The sequence below is a fragment of the Ochlerotatus camptorhynchus genome, unplaced genomic scaffold (genome assembly GCF_037179485.1).
Source record: "Ochlerotatus camptorhynchus isolate MF236.1 unplaced genomic scaffold, CSIRO-AGI_Acam_v1.1 ptg000367l, whole genome shotgun sequence".
Lineage (NCBI taxonomy): Eukaryota > Metazoa > Arthropoda > Insecta > Diptera > Culicidae > Ochlerotatus > Ochlerotatus camptorhynchus.
Window position 1 is genome coordinate 1933253 of NW_027040855.1, and position 16968 is coordinate 1950220.

The 16968-nt window shown below is 38.2% G+C and overlaps 4 protein-coding genes across 4 annotated transcripts; 2 read left to right on the plus strand and 2 right to left on the minus strand.

Annotated features, from left to right (window-relative positions):
* LOC135709919 (zinc finger protein 567-like) lies at positions 1–1859 on the minus strand. Its single transcript, XM_065232368.1, has 3 exons — positions 1632–1859; positions 1437–1573; positions 1–1376 (listed from the first exon to the last, which is right to left on the minus strand). Exons 1-3 carry the CDS (start codon positions 1794–1796, stop codon positions 110–112), a joined length of 1569 nt encoding a protein of 522 aa, XP_065088440.1. The 5' UTR covers positions 1797–1859; the 3' UTR covers positions 1–109.
* An 8347-nt stretch (positions 1860–10206) lies between these two features.
* LOC135709953 (5'-3' exonuclease PLD3-like) lies at positions 10207–12335 on the plus strand. The gene is made up of 7 exons (XM_065232402.1): positions 10207–10491; positions 10569–10627; positions 10689–10856; positions 10919–11426; positions 11486–11620; positions 11679–11818; positions 11882–12335. Exons 1-7 carry the CDS (start codon positions 10411–10413, stop codon positions 12297–12299), a joined length of 1509 nt encoding a protein of 502 aa, XP_065088474.1. The 5' UTR covers positions 10207–10410; the 3' UTR covers positions 12300–12335.
* A 27-nt stretch (positions 12336–12362) lies between these two features.
* LOC135709952 (zinc finger protein 260-like) lies at positions 12363–14258 on the minus strand. Its single transcript, XM_065232401.1, has 3 exons — positions 14113–14258; positions 13909–14048; positions 12363–13848 (listed from the first exon to the last, which is right to left on the minus strand). Exons 1-3 carry the CDS (start codon positions 14239–14241, stop codon positions 12363–12365), a joined length of 1755 nt encoding a protein of 584 aa, XP_065088473.1. The 5' UTR covers positions 14242–14258.
* A 193-nt stretch (positions 14259–14451) lies between these two features.
* Positions 14452–16395, plus strand: LOC135709875 (zinc finger protein 883-like). Its single transcript, XM_065232313.1, has 3 exons — positions 14452–14602; positions 14661–14794; positions 14987–16395. The coding sequence occupies exons 1-3, from the start codon at positions 14462–14464 to the stop codon at positions 16380–16382; spliced, it is 1671 nt and encodes a 556-aa protein (XP_065088385.1). The 5' UTR covers positions 14452–14461; the 3' UTR covers positions 16383–16395.
* Positions 16396–16968: the final 573 nt, after the last annotated feature.

Sequence of the window (16968 nt, forward strand, 5' to 3'; positions counted from 1 at the left end):
TTAGTATGTAGTTGGATTTTTACAAAGAAAAAAAAGAAATCGTTTTGAGCATGGAATTTAAACGATACCATTTTATTGTAATTCAACAAAAACTACTAAGAGATCATTTCTAGGAATTCTCAAGTCTATGCGTTCTGGTATGTTTCTTATAGGCATCCTTTCTGCTAAACGGCCGGTAACAAATTTCGCACACAAACGTCAGTCCTTCGTGTTTGGCGCGATTGTGCCGTCGTAAATCCCGCTCGTAGATATAGGATGCTGTGCACTGGGTACATTTGAAGGGTTTCTCGCCCAAATGATCTTTCACGTGGAAATCTAACAGATCCTTACGAGTGAATGCAATCGAGCAAATGTGGCACTTGAAGGGTCGAAGCTCACTTTTGTTGTGTATCAGTTGGTGTTCCTGCAGTATATGCTTTTTCCTGAACCCTTTACCACAAAACGTACACTTGAACTGGTCACTCGGCACGGAATGGTAACGGACGTGGGTTAAGAAGTTTGGTTTCAGTGAGAATCTCATTTGACAGATGGGACATTCATACGGACGTATGTTGACATGGCTTTGCTCGTGATCAATGAAAGCCTGTTTCTCCTTAAAAGTCTTTCCACAATGGGAACATTGGAATCGATGTTTCCGAAATGGCCGCCGTTGATGTTCAATCAATACTTTCTGGGTTTTGTACCTACGGCAACAGATTTCACACTCAAACTGATTGTTTGATTCCATATTATCACCTTGTGAGGGATGGTTCTTTTCCACATGATCCTTCACCAGATCAAGGGAATCAAATTGCTCCCGACAGATGCAACATTTGTGAACCCTTTGTCGCATCTCATCGATCTGTTGATTTATTTTCAGTCTCTTGTGGACTGTTTTCTCGTGTACACGAAGACTATGAGCATTCGCGAAATCAGCTGGACATCGCCTACATGAATGTAGCTCATCAACGTACATCTTTCGTTGATGCTGACGGTAATCCTTTTTGAGTTGAAATCTTTGGAAGCATACCAGGCACTCGAATGGTTTATTTTCATTGATCTGCCGATCGGTGATTTTGTTTCGCCGATGAAATGCTTCAGAATGACTTTGCACCTGTTCATTGGTACTCAAAGGTTCTTTACAACCACAACAACGTACAGGCTGCGATTCAAGGTCAAAAACAAATCTTTTTGTGTCAAATTTTTCTTCGTCTTCCGAAGTAGCTGCGTTATAGTTGAAACTTGTACAATCAACATCTGCTTCTTGTACAGATGTTCTTCTACGTTTGCTGTGTTCTTCGGTTTCCAACTCCAAACAGTTTTGCACAGAAGAATCGTCAGCTTCTCCAGACTTAACGCTATTATCTTCAATGCTTATGGACCAATTCAACGGATCTCTGCAAAATGAACAAATCTAAGAATTTCTCCACTTCACTGATGTTAAATTAAAAACTCACCGTGTTTCATCCGCTGCCAGAATACTCCTTATTTTAAGACTGGCTTCTTCAACTTTTTTAATGAAACGGTATGCCACAGTAAGCTCCCCTTTGCAAACATCACAAAGGTTTAACACTAAACATACATCAAAGGATATCTGAATAGGAAAAACAAAAATGGAACATCAAGCAAGACGCATATGAAGTGCAGTTTACCTGTAGTTTGACAAAAATGTACTGCAGTATATCTTCCAGACTCAGTCTATCAACAGTGCCATCCGATGCGTAGTAATTTTCTTCACAAGCTTGAGCACAAATAACGCATATTTTGTATTCAGTGGCCGGTGAGATCGATATTTCCATTTTTAATCCGTCGTCCATGGTTTAAAGCTACGAAAACAAAATAACACACAGTGCCAGCCCAGGCTTATGTCAGCGTTAGAGGCAATGAACACAACAACAAGAGCATATGTTTGGTTGAATACGATAGGGATGCCACGATTCATCGTTTTTTTCCTGGCGACAAAACGGGTGGGCATTTCGAGGTCCAGTTAAATATTGACTTCTCATTTGTTTTTCTTTGTGGTCATACAAAGGAGATTAAGGGTCATACATAAAATGTAAGGGTAGATTTCTTATATCCTCTGGGTTCATACAACAAATGTAATGTCAGCTCTTACAAAGGAGTGTAGCGTACAAGTAAGTTTACGTTATAACCATAATACTTAAAGTATTTAATATTTCAACACTATAAAATGACCATACATACATAAACCGAGCGCTAACCTCATCACAACGACAATACGATTTAAAAAATCCAAACTTGGTCAACCCCTACCCACTTTATAATACTGGATTCACATCAATTAAAACCAGGGTTGCTTCTACTCACTTGCTATAAAACAAAATGTTTTTCGGAATTAGCAAATCGTTAGATGTTATTATGATATGTTGTACTTGTAAGAAGAGGTTGCAAAGTATGTGTTTGGCACATAAAACCTGTCAATTTCGCTTTCAGGGTGTCACAATCAGTGATTTTATTATTCATGAGCTTTCACTCGAGTGAGCGCTCGCGAGTCGTAAAATTGCTGATTGTGACTAACTGAAACCGAATTAGACTGGTTTTATGTGTCACACACTTGGCTTTCAACCTTTTCTTGTATCTAACATGCACAAAACATCATAATAACATCTAATGATTCCAAAATTCCAAACACTCTTATCAATCCAAATATTATGGATCAAATACATCACTAAACTTTGAATCTTTTATAACTGTATACTACTAAAGTTGTTCGAAACAGTTTAGATAAATCAAGCTAAATGCTTCAAATTGGCCATATGAGAACTCAAAAGAACATTCTTTTAGCGTAAAACTAGTTTATCTGAACTATTTTATTGTATTATGGTTACTTTAAGCGACCACTCCACATACAAATAAATGACATAACTTCCTCACGTAAAAACAATTCATTTATTTAATATCAATAATCCCAATAAAAAGTGTCACATACTAATTCCCAAATCTAGGCATAAGTGCACTTTGGCTTGGATTAACAAAAACAGCGGATACGTCCGCTATACTCAAAGTTCTCTTTCTCAAAATATACTACAATAACAATTAATCATGTTACCATGCTCCTGCGTTAATTTTACTTCAGATGTCACTGCTGTTCTTAACGGTGACATCTATCGGAAATGTATGGTACGTCTATATATGCAGTTATATTAACATCCGGAGTTTCTCCTTTCTTACATATTCGACGACAAAAATACTTACAAAACTCCGCCCCTGGATGGGAAATCAAATTGCATAAATAAGGGAACCAACATTTTTTCAGGGCTAGGTACTATATTTTGTAGTCTGTGAAAGGGAAATCACATATAGTGTGGCATCAATATACATGGCATGTTGAAAGCTTGAGCTCCTGAGAGAAAATTTTCGCTCTTGGATTTGAATTTGCTGGCTCTTTTGGGACTAATAATAAACCGGGTAAAATGTATGGGAAAATACTGTTTTTTTTTATTTAATTGTAGCTTGTTTAGCAATAATATCCGGGAAAAAACTGAACTACAAAGACCCTGACTTATTTCTTTATGTTGTCGTTCACTTTATCTGGCCGAAATATTCCCACTTCTCTTAATTTATATATGTGCGGATCCAGCGGAACAGCGCCATCTCTGTGGAAAATGGCCTGACGATATGATTCATAGACCTCTAAAACCAGCCTTCTTGAAAAAAGACTTGATGCAGATTTCAAAAAATTTCACGGTGTGGATTGAATTTTTTTTTATTAATTTTATCAATGATTCTACGGGGGAGGAAACTCATGGGCTACTGAATAGGCGTATTATATTAAGTTTTACAAAATATTTGATGAAAGTGGTTCAAATAGGTAGATTTAGACATTTCTTCCCCCACATTAAAAATCTAATTCATTTATAGTACTTGAAAACTGTAAGCATTTGAAAATTTCTATCCCATACCTTGCCATGCAATTTTTTTAGATTTTTTAGATCATCATCCTTTTTTTCAAGATGGTGGGTTTAGGCTGGACGCCCACTGATGTAGCGGAGGTATGGCATCTGCTAGCACACGCCACATGACTTCGACATGATGTATTGGTTTGTTGTATGATGACGCATCACAGCCACATCAATGAGCACCCGGTCTTAGAGGTCTATATAGTTCACTCTTTGATTTTCCATCATTCAGGAGACAGAAAATTCCTGTTAAACGCACCACCTAATTTCAGAAAAGGCGACCAACATGCATTTGATTACAGTTGAGGGGTGAGTGAATTGAAATCATTACACATGTTTAATTACATTAATTAGAATCAGACGAATAAGGTGTGCACATTGCTTTGGCCTGTAGATACCTACGGGAACACGAAAATAATTGTTTAAACAAGTTTTGATTTAAATCTCTATTTGCCTTCCATCCAATTCACCCTTAATTATAAACTTTACCCAGTCAGTATTGACACATCACAGAGGAAAATATTGTGATGGAGCACGGACGAGAGATTTACTAGAGTATTACAAAAAAAAATTAGGATTATATCAGAAAAATCAAAATTTGTTTAACGCCCACCAAGAGCTGCCATTAGTTTTTTCCCCAATATGCATTATTTGAAACTATCAGAAAATGCCAAATCCATATAAAATCATTAATTTTAAATAGATTTCATATTTTGCATAACACCCCATAAATCTCAATTAAGACCATATTTACAAAGATAAATGCATTTAGAGATTTGGAAAACCAAAACATCCCTCAAATCTCAACTAAGCCTATATTTACGGAGATAAATGCATTTAGAGAATTGTAAAACCCAAACACCTCTGAAATTATTTATCCAATTAATTAAATATTTTTTTCCGTAATTAAGATCATATTTACGGGGTTTATGCATTTAGAGATTTGTAAACTCAAACACCCCTCAAATCTTGATTAAGACCATATTTACGGAGATAAATGCATTTTAATATTTGGAAAACCCAAACATCCCTCAAATTTCCATTAGGGCTATATTTACGGAGATAAATGCATTTAAATTTAGAAAACCCAAACACCCTTCAAATCTCGATTAAGACCATATTTACGGAGATAAATGCATTTTAAGATTTGGAAAACCCAAACACTGGCTTTAGAAGTTGAGAGCCCCAAGCGTAAAAAGCATAGAAGCATTTTTGTTTTCAAGCACAGAAGGGGTATAGGGCCAGGTCTCCAATGAAAAATCAATGTTCATACTGCACCAGGGTAGAGATATAGATTTGACAGCACAGAATAATAGCCACAGGGGTTAAATACCGAGAGTGAGGAAAGTTGTGGAATATAGGGGATAGTCAAAGTAACAGTTATAATAGTTAAATGGTTGGAAAATAAAGAGATAGAGATGGAATATTTGCTACACCTATTGACCTATTGACCTACGGAATCTAGATTTAGTCACAAAGGTCACAAAGTTTCTTTTGTTATTTTTATCTGAAGCCTCATCATTTCTCCCTCCCACTACGCTAGTTAAGCTTATCGGCACAAATAATAATGCAGGGTATATTCTGACATAATCAAACCCAACCCAAGCTAATACCAGTGAGAAGCTACAATACAGGGTGCGTGACGAATTTTTGCAGTAAATGGCATATTTGAGAAAAAATACACCAGTTACTTATTCCAGCAATGAATTTTGTGCGATTTATTTTCTTTCGCAACATATGGAAGTTGTAAGTAAATTTATTCAAAAAAATTGCCTTCCCTTTCGACGACTGTAGTTAGACGCTTCCGGAAACTGCAGTATGCACGTTTTAAAATGTTTCGATCCATAGATGTCATCACTGCCTTGATTTTAGCTTTTAGCGACTTAAGTGTGGTGTGAGGGGTTCTATTGGTATCCCGTTGGACGACGCCCTATATAAAATAATCCAACGGATTGATATCGGGACTGCTTGGGGGCCAAATTTCTTCCTCTCAAATTTACGAAATATTTTCCGTAAGCCATTTCTGTGCTTTATTAGCAGTATGAGCAGGTCTTATCACTTTCCCAAGCCTTTTTTAATATTATACACTGTTCTTTCAGACACATTTACCGACCGAATTATTTCTTTCATGCATACTCCGGCGCGCAACAAAGCGACAACGGCTGACAGATTGCTCTCTTGTTTCGACATCTTTACGTTTACTCAACATTGTTTGTTTAAATCTTACACCTAACAGTATAAGCTATCCAGTGCTGCCAAATATATCTAAATCATGATGCAAAAGCATGAGAAATTACTATTTGAAATTTACTGCAAAAATTCGTCACGCACCCTGTATTCTCCTACCAAGACACATTGTATAAAATCCGAACTCCCACTACAAACAATCAACATGTGCCTGACCAGCTAAAACTTCTCTCTGCCTCCTTATGATGCTACTTTTCTAAAAAATTAATCTTGTCTCAGTTTTAACTAAAGTATATTTTGTTAAGGGTAAGTACTTCCAACATGACCACCGGACTCCATCCTAAAGCACTCTCTCATGGTAAATGGTATTCCCAAATGCCACAACCGAACACACAACAGGGCACACAGCCATAACAAAAGCATTCACCCATTTGAAGCAATACACAAATTATGTATAACTGCAATATAGGTATTTTTGGTTATTCATTCAATGATAGTTATTAAATGAAAAAAACATGAGGTACGTCACGTAATTGAAAAGTTCGAAGTCTGAATGTCGTTTTCCCTAAAATGTTTGGAATAGAGATAGACTATACATTATTTAACTAGTATCGTTCAGTTTAAGAGTGAATTGCGGCAAAACCCGCTGGTATCACACATGATGTCAGTGCCTATATATAAACGTACTAAGACGTGGCTAACAAATGAATGAATAGAATATGTTATACCATATTGCTTCGGGCCACTGGCTTGGTCTCCCATGCAGGCCTACAGCATGATATAGATATTAGGCTCTCCCACCTTCGGCAAGGTGCTCAAGAATGGCCTACGGGAGAGTTTAAAAGCCTAGAAGAATAAGTCATACTTAAATTTCAAATGCTGAGCTCCATTGCGGCTGTCATCCACAAGACAATATCGGCGGAAACCAAATTTGCAAGCAAGTGCTGGTTTGGAACTAGGCAGGACATCACAACAGAGCATCTCCAATAGAGTGATGCAAAAATTGAAATTTTTGCTCCCCAGTGCTTAAACGGTTCCAAATCGGGTCCTAATGAACCTTCTAAAATATGAACATATTTGGTAAGAAACTGACTGTGCGCAAACCATTTGATGTTTGTATGGGATTTACTATGGGAAAAGCATTTTTTTTTGTTTATGTCTTACAATTTACCAATTATCTACAACAACAAAATGATAGCTGTGCTTGAATTAAATTATCTCAGTTACAACTTTACTCAGGACCACTTTTCGATTAAATGTATGGAACAAAAGTAATTAATGGTTCAAGACGCTGATGTCTTATGATAATGCTAAATCAATTGCTCAGCAGGCCAAATTGGTGTTTCAGGTGCGTGAAATAGAACACACAAATCATGGCTACTATGTCACACTGCACAATAAAGTGTTGCTCAAAAAGCAGGTGCTTGATCATGTCTAAGATTACCAGTCTCTTTAATAATTAATAGCTATTTCATATGTCGTTTGACAATCTCTCAGATCAATATGAAAAAGGGTAGAAAGCAATGAACAAAAAGTTTACATTTCCTATAGTAATTCCCATACAAACTTCAAATGGTTTGAGTACAGTTAGTTTCTTACCAAACATGTTCATATTTTAGAAGGTTAATTAGGACCCAATTTGGAACCGCTTAAACATTGGGGAGCAAAAATTTAATTTTTTGCGCTAGTTTAATCCCCAATCATGAGCCGCAAGTCAACGGAAATTTGAAATGAACAAATAGTCGCCCAAGATGGGAATCTTTCACGTTAACCTTACGCACCACTGAGCACGGATACATGAGTAAGTGAATAATATAAATATTAAATACCCAAGTAAAAATGCAACAGCCTTTTAGCTTTCATCCTGTTTATTAATATTTAATAATTAATTGCACGTCAGTAAACAATATGTTTTGTTGAAATACAGCATTGAGTAGTGCAGAACATTCTTGATTAGTCATAACCCGAAAATAAGATGAACGGGGACAGGGAAGGGGGTGTTGTGGTGTGTTTTTCTTAAGTGTATTGTATTTCATTATTTCTGACGTGGCTCGCACCACACAGATTTTAGAAAATTTATTAAATACTTATACATGTCGTTGTATGGTATGGGATTCGAACCATGTACCTTCCGATCACCAGCCGCTTGCCTTGTCATCTGAGCTATCCTAGAATTCATCATATGGGCAACTCAATAATCAATAAAAGCTTGCTTGAAAGTAAATACCTATCAGCACTCCCGATCGCAACTCTAGCTCCTTGAAGGCCCTGTGGGAATGATTAATTCATTCATCGTTGTTTTGAATGAGAACAATGTTGCCTCTTCACATCTCCAAGTCGAAAGAAAGGATGCTCGGTTATATTTTAAACTAGATCAATGCATTCATTATCGTGAGTCATGTGATCGATGATTACTATTTAAATTAATTATTGTAAAAAAAAAAGGTTTGAGCTTGGGATTGAACTCATGACCTTCTAATTGGAAAGCGGAAACGGTAACCAATACTCTACTGATTTCTCCTTGTTGTAAGACTGAATCAGTGTTGTCGAATAATGAATCTAATACGTCGTTTATAAAGCATTTACAAATCATGTGATTACAACATGGACGTATAGTGGTATAAGAGCTATTATGCTGACTGTATTCACCTTTTTGTAAAGTAATGCAATGCAATCTTATAAAGGAGCTGGAGAACATTTATTAGACGTCTAATAAAGCATGTTATTAAATCAATTGAAAACAGTCGAATTAAAGTGTCAATGTATGTACAAATTACACTTATTCAGTTTGTTATTAGATCGAACTTCTGGCGTTGAATTGGGAAGACATTTAACACTTTTACAGCTTTTAATAAGTAAATTAATCAGATCAGAGCAAACAGTGGAATAAATGTGCATCTATGGATCTCAATGAGCTTTTTCAGCACATAATTCGACAACTCTTTTTATTCCGCATTGTACACTGTTATACAACATTTATTCAATATATTTGCTTATTTGTGACTTTGAATTGTTTGTTGGGTGGTATAAGAGCTATTTTGCTGAGTGTATTCACCTTTATACAGCAATATTGTAAAGCAATGCAATGAAATCTAATAATGGAGCTAGAAAACATTTATTAGACGTCTAATAAAGCATATTATTAAATCAATTGAAAACAGTCGAATTAAAGTCTCTATGTATGTGCAAATAACACTTATTCGGTTTGTTATTAGATCAAGCTTCTGGTTCTGAATAAGGAAGACAGTCAACGTTTATAAAGCTTTTAATAAGGAAATTAATCATTTCAGAGCAAACGGCGGAATAAAGACGCATCTATCGATCTCAATGACCTTTTTTCAGCACATAATTCGACATCCTGTTTTATTCAGCATTGTACACTATTATACAACATTTATTCAATGTGTATGCTTATTTGTGACTTTGAATTGTTTGTTGGGTAGCGACTGTATCTAAATACATACTCAAATGTGATCGTTGCAAACGATAAAACGCAGGATTTATGTAAAATAAATTAGATCTCCGTTTGCCTATTATCGTCAGAGGAGGAACATATAGTAGTTGCGCGTTCAAATTTGGCCAAACGATATTCTGAAACATGATGTATCGATTCAAAATATATGTTGAAGTATATCGAGATATATACATTAAACGTTTACTAACTGAACGGGAATTTTTTTAATTTTCAAAATTTCAGCTAATGGCAGATTAGCAAAAATTGATCAGCCAGTAACTTATTTTTTACCGTTGTGAAAGAAGGGCTGAAGAAAAATGCAATTTTTATAAAAATCAAAAAGTCCGTTTTAGTTGACGAACGTTTAGTGTGCTCCGGTAGTACTCCTCATCGTCAAGCAGACGGAGTAGGCTTTTCAATTTATTGTTTTGTTTTAGTGCATTAACTTTGTAATACCCTAGAGTGAAAACAATTATTATTTTCTTATTCACTTTTAGCCAACATTGCTATAACAATCCCTGTCCTATGAAGTATTTTCAAAAACATTCGCAGGTTATTCACACTCATAACACGTATTGCGATACGATTACACCAACACCATTGCAACGAGTCTATCCGCAGCAGCACAAAAACAAAACAGCTCACTGTGATAAGTAGGTACCAGCATAATTTTTACCTTATTTGAAATTGAGTCTTTCGTTGAGTCGTCACCAATCTGTTGCATTGCGAGTGAATAATTAAAAGCTGTTTTATTTGGGCAGATTTTATCGGCCCTTCATTAAAGCATATGCCAAGTTTTAGCACGTAATGCGTTATAGTGAGTTTTAGTTTGTTGTTAGCATAAAAAGCTTTCTATCAGTTTCACACGGAATGAAGTTGCAACTGTCGTCGTCGCCGCTTCGTCCAGAACGTCCGGACGCTAAAGTGGAACAAAAGGAGACAATGCAGAAGGTAGTTCTGTAGAGAGCGATGCTTGTTGAAAATTTAAGAAAAGAATGTTGATTTTTGAAACAATACCATCATTGCAGGTACAGGATGATGCCAGTGGGAACGATCAATTTCAATGGGTAGACAACGATGATCGAAGGTAGGTAGTTTGTGATGCGACTTCCACAGGGTGAGATCTATTCAAGGATTTGATCTTCCAGTTGGTCACTGTTCAGATGGTGCCGTCCATCATGTATTCCGATAACGATGATACTGATCCTGATAGTGATGGTGGTATTGCTGCCATTATTGGACCATAATGAGAAACAAACCGACCAACGAATCCGGGTGAATCCTCTGCGTAAGGATGTTTGCATGGAAGGTTGCAAGTAAGTTTTTTTTTCAATTATTTGTTAAAGTGAAGATTATAAGATTAAATTGTATTTGTTAGCATTCAAATAGTGGAAAGCATTCCGGAAGGATTGGTCTATCCTAAAGGTAGTCCTTCGTTCATGTCTACCTATGAGGCTTGGAAAAGTTTGATCGGCTTGGCGAAGAATTCCATCGAAATAGGATCGTTCTATTGGACGTTGAAGCGTGAAGACGTGTACAATCACTCTAGTGCCTGGCAAGGAGAGGATATCTTCAAACTTCTACTCGAAACAGGGTTGGCCGGTAACGTTTCAATCAAAATAGCTCAGAGCGCACCGACGGCAGCCAATCCGTGTGTCGATACGGAGATTCTTGCCAACCGAAACGCCGCAAAAGTTCGATCCGTGGATTTTCCTCGACTGTTCGGAGGAGGAGTATTGCATACGAAACTGTGGGTAATCGACAGAACGCATTTCTACGTGGGTAGCGCGAACATGGATTGGCGATCGCTGACTCAGGTCAAGGAACTAGGAGTTCTGGCTACCAATTGCTCGTGTTTATCGAAAGATATTGCTAAGATATTCGACGTATGTTGGGATAGTGTTTATAAGTTGGAGAATATAATAATGCAATATTGTTGTTACAGGTGTACTGGGACATGGGTCTTCCTGATGCACAAATTCCAACTCAGTGGCCCGAAGCTTACGCAACGAAGTACAATGCCAACAATACGATTTCCGTGCAATTCAATGATCAATTCAAAGTGGATACCTACATATCTGTACGCGTTAAAATTGTGCTTTTCGGAGGTTCGTGATTGTAATCTTAAGTAATTTTAGAGTTCTCCGCCCCCCATGTCGACCAGCGGACGCAGTCACGATGTAGACGCCATTCTGGACGTTATTCAAAGAGCCGAAAAGTTTATCCACATATCAGTAATGGACTACATCCCGCTAACTCTGTACACGGCTAAACCGCAGTAAGTAATCATTAAATAAAATCATTTTTCCTTTGTAAAACATAAAATTGCAAATTCTTTTAGCTACTGGCCTATCATCGAAGACGCACTCCGTAGGGCCGCGATCGATCGGAAGGTTTCCGTCCGATTGCTCATTTCCTATTGGAAGCATTCGCGTGATTCGGAAACCCATTTCCTCAACTCAATTCAAGCGTTGTCTCAGTGCATGAAAGGAGTGGAAATCGATGTTAAGAGATTCGTGGTTCCGGCCAGCGAAGATCAACAAAAGATTCCCTTCGGACGGGTGAATCACAACAAATACATGGTTACGGATAACACTGCCTACATTGGGACGTCCAACTGGTCCGGTGACTATTTCATCGACACGGCAGGAATAGGTTTGGTCATGTCTTCGTTCGCGCCGAACGCCACCATCGTCGGTGATTTGCAGGCCATTTTCGAACGAGATTGGAATAGTAAATACGCTGTTAGATTCGATTAGTGCTTTACAGTTTATTGAAGTTTTTTCACAATCATTTTTCTTGAATAAAAATCCAATATTGTCTTAACTTTTTGAAAAAGTCGCCTCATGACTTCTTTCGTGAGTTTTCAAATGAACTAACAATGGTTTCAGTTCGATGAATCCCTTTGGACAAATGTTGCACTTGAAACTGTGAATTCCTTCGTGTTTATCGCGGACATGTCGCCGAAGAGCCCGCTGATGGACGTACGATGCAGGGCAGCGATCGCATTTGAATGACTTTAGACCGGAATGTTCCAGCACGTGAGAGTTCAGTCGGTTCTTCTGAGTGAACGTAAGTGGACACATTGGACACTTGTGTGGTCTATCGGTGGAATGAATACGCAGATGTGCCTTCATCAATCCTTTCTTTCGGAAACCCTTTCCACAATACTCACAATGGTAGATTTCCTGAGCGTCGTGGTATTTTACATGAGCTTGCCAAGAAGCCTTCATTGAGAATTTGGCGTGGCAAATAGGACATTCGTATCTCCGAACGTTGCGATGAGAGTCTTCATGCCCTTCTAGCTGAGCTTTTTCACGGAAACTACGACCGCACTGCGCACATATTAGGTTCTTCTTCTTGAAGAATCGCAACCTATGATCCTTAAGATACTTGATAGACTTATAAGTTTTGTAGCAAACATCACACTCAACGGTGTTTTCACCATCCGGAGCCTCGCGCTGTGGTAGGTGAACTTTTATGGCATGCTCCTTCAACTCCTCCTGGGAGTTGAACTTCGTCCGACAGCCGCAACAAATGTTACTTTTAATACGCATTTCCTCAAGCTCGCGAAGTTTCAACTTTCGTTTATGATTGAGCTGTATGTGTTTCTGAAGAACGTAAAAATTGGCAAATTCCTCATCACACTGCTTGCAGGGATGCAACATATCAACGTACATTTTCCGTTGATGCTGAAGAAATAGCTTCTTTACATTGAATCTTACAAAACAAACCGGACACTCAAATAAATTATCGCCGTAATCTTTCGGATTTGTCACGCGCATCTTGAGATGATATTTATCGGAATGCTCTTCAACCTTGTCATGAGAATCGAGTGGAAAATTCTTACACGAACAGCACCTTTTCGGCTCAGAGTTCAGCTTCACACCGTAGTATGAGCGTTTCCTGGCTGCCTGTTCATCGGATTCATCATGCGAGTCGGCATCAGGTTCGAAGTCAGTATCATCCGAATCGCCCGAAGAAGCCGAAAGAGCATCATCCGAACGAGTTGAGTAGGTACTGAAACGTCTAGCTTTACTGGAAATATCTAGATCTTTTATCAGTTTCTCGACAGGTTGTTCTTCTTTAGCAATCTCAACAGATTCCTGATTATCATCGGGTATTTCAATAGCATGTGCGACACTTAGCTTTCTTGGACGTCCACGTTTTTTGGGAGGTGTTTTTGGTGGAGATTCCGGCGGATCACCAAGCCCATCTTCAACTTTATCAAAACCTTCGTCATTTATTTCCGACTTGATTTCACCTTCGGCGATGAAAACAGAAGATATGTTATTTTCGCTTGGTTCTCTAAAATGTCGTAAATTCAATCATTTTAATCTGTTTGATCATTCAGTCTAGTGAACTTACACAATTTCAACTTTCGGTATGTTTAGTATCGATTTAAGTTTGATATCCGATTCCCGAATCTTAGTAACTAGCCTTAGTGCAACTATCAGATCATTTTTACAATCTACACAATGCAAACTGGACATTTCCTCTTCCGATATCTGCAAAACAAACATCGATACAGTAGCATTGATTCATGTACAAGCGTTTTGAACTGAAGCATACCGATAAGCCAAAGCAATCTTCTATCACTTGAGCAGTCGTCCTGCTGCCATCAAACGATGGATCCGAAAGGCGAAACATTTCGAACGATTCAGTTTTACAACAAATACGGCAAGCATCTTCCTTGGTCATGTTGAATTCAATTTGTTTCTTTCATTTGAAAATAAACCGACTTAAAACTAGTCTGATAAGTACATAAACAAATGGGTGACATTTCCACCAATAACACTGAGGGATTATCCAGTCAATGCCATTGGTGAACCCCTCGAACAAATTTTGTTCCTGATTCGAAAACGTAAACAAACCGGAGCAATGGGATCATTTTCAATTTAAATTTTTCATTCAGAAAAAAATGGGCCACAACCAGGAAGAATCAAGCTGTCGAATATGTCTAACTGCCGACGAGGAAACGCTCCAAATGTGGCCACTGTTTGAGGTATCCATAGAACGGAAGACACCAGCCGCGATCATTCATTACTGCTTTGGAATAGAGGTAGGTGGTGTTGGTCAATTAAATCAGGTACACAATCGAGAAAGTTCCACTTGTACAGGTTTCAGAAAATGAACAAACCAATGAGATTTGTGAAAACTGCAAAAGCGATCTCGAAGCAGCTCATCGATTCTTGAATCACTTGCGGCCAGCTGATGAGAAGCTTGAAACCCTAACACCAAAGATTGAGATGGGGTACGTATCTACGAAGTGCACATTTTGGTTCAATAAATTTCGATAGCTAGACAAATTATATTTACGTGGAATTTGTTGAAGTTTAGTGCATTTTCTTGGAATCTATTGTAATCTATAGAATGAAGCAGATTCTGCCAAAAAAAAGCACATCGAAAATATCGAATCATAATCATATCATTTTTATTCTTCCAGTATTTTCCACGACACTGAAGTATATATTACTGAAGTCGAAATCAAAACAGAAGCTTTTGATGAACAGAACGATGCACAAAGCGATGAGCAGAGCGAAAACGAAGAACACACCATCACTGAACTAATTTACCCGAAAAGGCCAAGAAAGTCCTCGAATGAAGATGTCTCCCCACCCAAGGAAGAACCAAAACCAAAAATCAGAAAAATTCCCCTTAAAACTGTTCCCATTACAACGGAGTCCCCTTACTCATCGGAAGACGATCACATTGACGAGAGTGACTACGAACAAAATATGAGCTCATATGATGATGACGATGAAGACGACCGAGGAAAACCGGCACCCAAACGACTCTACTATGGAGTCAAATCCAACTCTCAACCGAAACGTTGCTGTTCATGCAAGGAACCGCTAGACTCACATGAAAAAGCGCAAAAACATTCCGAAACGTACCATTTGACCTCTCGGATCACCAATCCCAAGGAGTTTGGCGAGAAAGTCTTCGAATGTCCTGTTTGCTACAAACGTTTCGACACCAAAATGTTGTTCCTCCAACATCAACGAAAAATGTACGTCGATGTGCTGCATCCCTGCCCGAGATGCGAAGAAGAATTTGCCAATCTATTCGTACTGAAGAAGCACATCAAATTCGATCACAAGAAAAAGTTCATCGTTACCCAGCTGGAAGAGATGCGCAGTAAGGCGAACATTTGCTGTGGCTGCAAAGAGAGATTCCTAACAACGGAGGCCCTCAAAGAGCACGTCGAAAGAACGCACTATCGTGAACGGGTGCTCAGTGAAACCTCCAATACATTCGAATGCGATGTCTGCTATCATCGATTCAAAACGTACAAATCGCTGAAACACCACCAACTGAGGTTTTTCAAAGAAAAAAAGTTCGTCTGTACTCTATGTGGGAAATTTTTCCGCGAAAAGGTTCGCCTGGCGGAACATGAGAATTTGCATCGGAAAATTGCAACCTTCCAGTGTGCTTACTGTCCTGCAAAATTTGCAATCAAAAATTCCTACGAAGTTCACGTGAAAATGCATGACGCCGAAGAGCGCTATAATTGCGAATATTGCGGCAAAGGCTTTCGGAAGAAAAGTCTTCTGATGGGTCACCTGCAGATACACGATACGGATCGACCGTTCAAGTGTCATCTCTGTCCGATCACCTTTACCAGGCAGAACCTGCTGGATGCACATCTGTTGGCACACAGCGGTTCGAAACCGCACAAATGCAAACAATGTGCGGCGTCCTACATCCATCAGCGAGACTTAAGAAGACACATCCGGGAGAAGCACGAAGGCATTCGGAGCTTCAAGTGTCATCTCTGTCCGAAGGCTTACATCAGGCAAAAGTTGCTGGATACTCATTTGAAAACTCACGACGACTGATGGAGATGTGGTTTTTAGACTAACTTAGTGATGACTTCATAATAATAAAACCGTTTATTGTATGATACCAACGTGCTTGCTTTTTACGAGATTATTTTTCCCGTAAATTCTAGTGGCCGTTGTAAATTTGAATGGTTGTTATTCCGAAATGTATGAAAATAATAACTCAAATTCCCAAAATTGTTGATGTTTTGCACAGTTCAGTAAACATGTCATGTTCATGGACATACTAATTTTGTGGCTGCGTTACTCTATGAGTCAAAATGTAAACATTGGTTTCAAACATACACAAAGCTAGATGAATTCTTGCATCGCTTTTCAAAGAGACCTTTCGTTAATAACTCGGCACCAAGAACATGTTCAGGTTTTCTAATCGTCCAATACTCTTAATATTACTTTCTTTTAACAGACTATGTAGAAAAACTAGCCCGAAATATGAATGTAGCCAAGTTATTAACGAAAGAACGAGTCAATGAAGAGAATCGATCAGATTGGTCTATTTGAAAAGTGACGCGACAATTCTTCAAAAAGTCCTATCTGCTTTGATCGATTCTCTTCATCGACTTTTTCTTATAATAACCACGGC

Bases quoted from the DNA above. Each gene is read 5' to 3' on its own strand.
- LOC135709875 (XM_065232313.1), top strand. From the start codon at position 14,462: ATGGGCCACAACCAGGAAGAATCAAGCTGTCGAATATGTCTAACTGCC. The intron at 14,603-14,660 runs GTAGGTGGTGTT...CCACTTGTACAG, and splicing joins ATTACTGCTTTGGAATAGAG to GTTTCAGAAAATGAACAAAC. The intron at 14,795-14,986 runs GTACGTATCTAC...TTATTCTTCCAG, and splicing joins ACACCAAAGATTGAGATGGG to TATTTTCCACGACACTGAAG.
- LOC135709919 (XM_065232368.1), bottom strand. From the start codon at position 1,796: ATGGACGACGGATTAAAAATGGAAATATCGATCTCACCGGCCACTGAA. The intron at 1,574-1,631 runs GTAAACTGCACT...TTTCCTATTCAG, and splicing joins ACATTTTTGTCAAACTACAG to ATATCCTTTGATGTATGTTT. The intron at 1,377-1,436 runs GTGAGTTTTTAA...TTCATTTTGCAG, and splicing joins CTGGCAGCGGATGAAACACG to AGATCCGTTGAATTGGTCCA.
- LOC135709953 (XM_065232402.1), top strand. From the start codon at position 10,411: ATGAAGTTGCAACTGTCGTCGTCGCCGCTTCGTCCAGAACGTCCGGAC. The intron at 11,621-11,678 runs GTACGCGTTAAA...AAGTAATTTTAG, and splicing joins AAGTGGATACCTACATATCT to AGTTCTCCGCCCCCCATGTC. The intron at 11,819-11,881 runs GTAAGTAATCAT...AAATTCTTTTAG, and splicing joins CTGTACACGGCTAAACCGCA to CTACTGGCCTATCATCGAAG.
- LOC135709952 (XM_065232401.1), bottom strand. From the start codon at position 14,241: ATGACCAAGGAAGATGCTTGCCGTATTTGTTGTAAAACTGAATCGTTC. The intron at 14,049-14,112 runs GTATGCTTCAGT...TTTGTTTTGCAG, and splicing joins AAGATTGCTTTGGCTTATCG to ATATCGGAAGAGGAAATGTC. The intron at 13,849-13,908 runs GTAAGTTCACTA...ACGACATTTTAG, and splicing joins ATACCGAAAGTTGAAATTGT to AGAACCAAGCGAAAATAACA.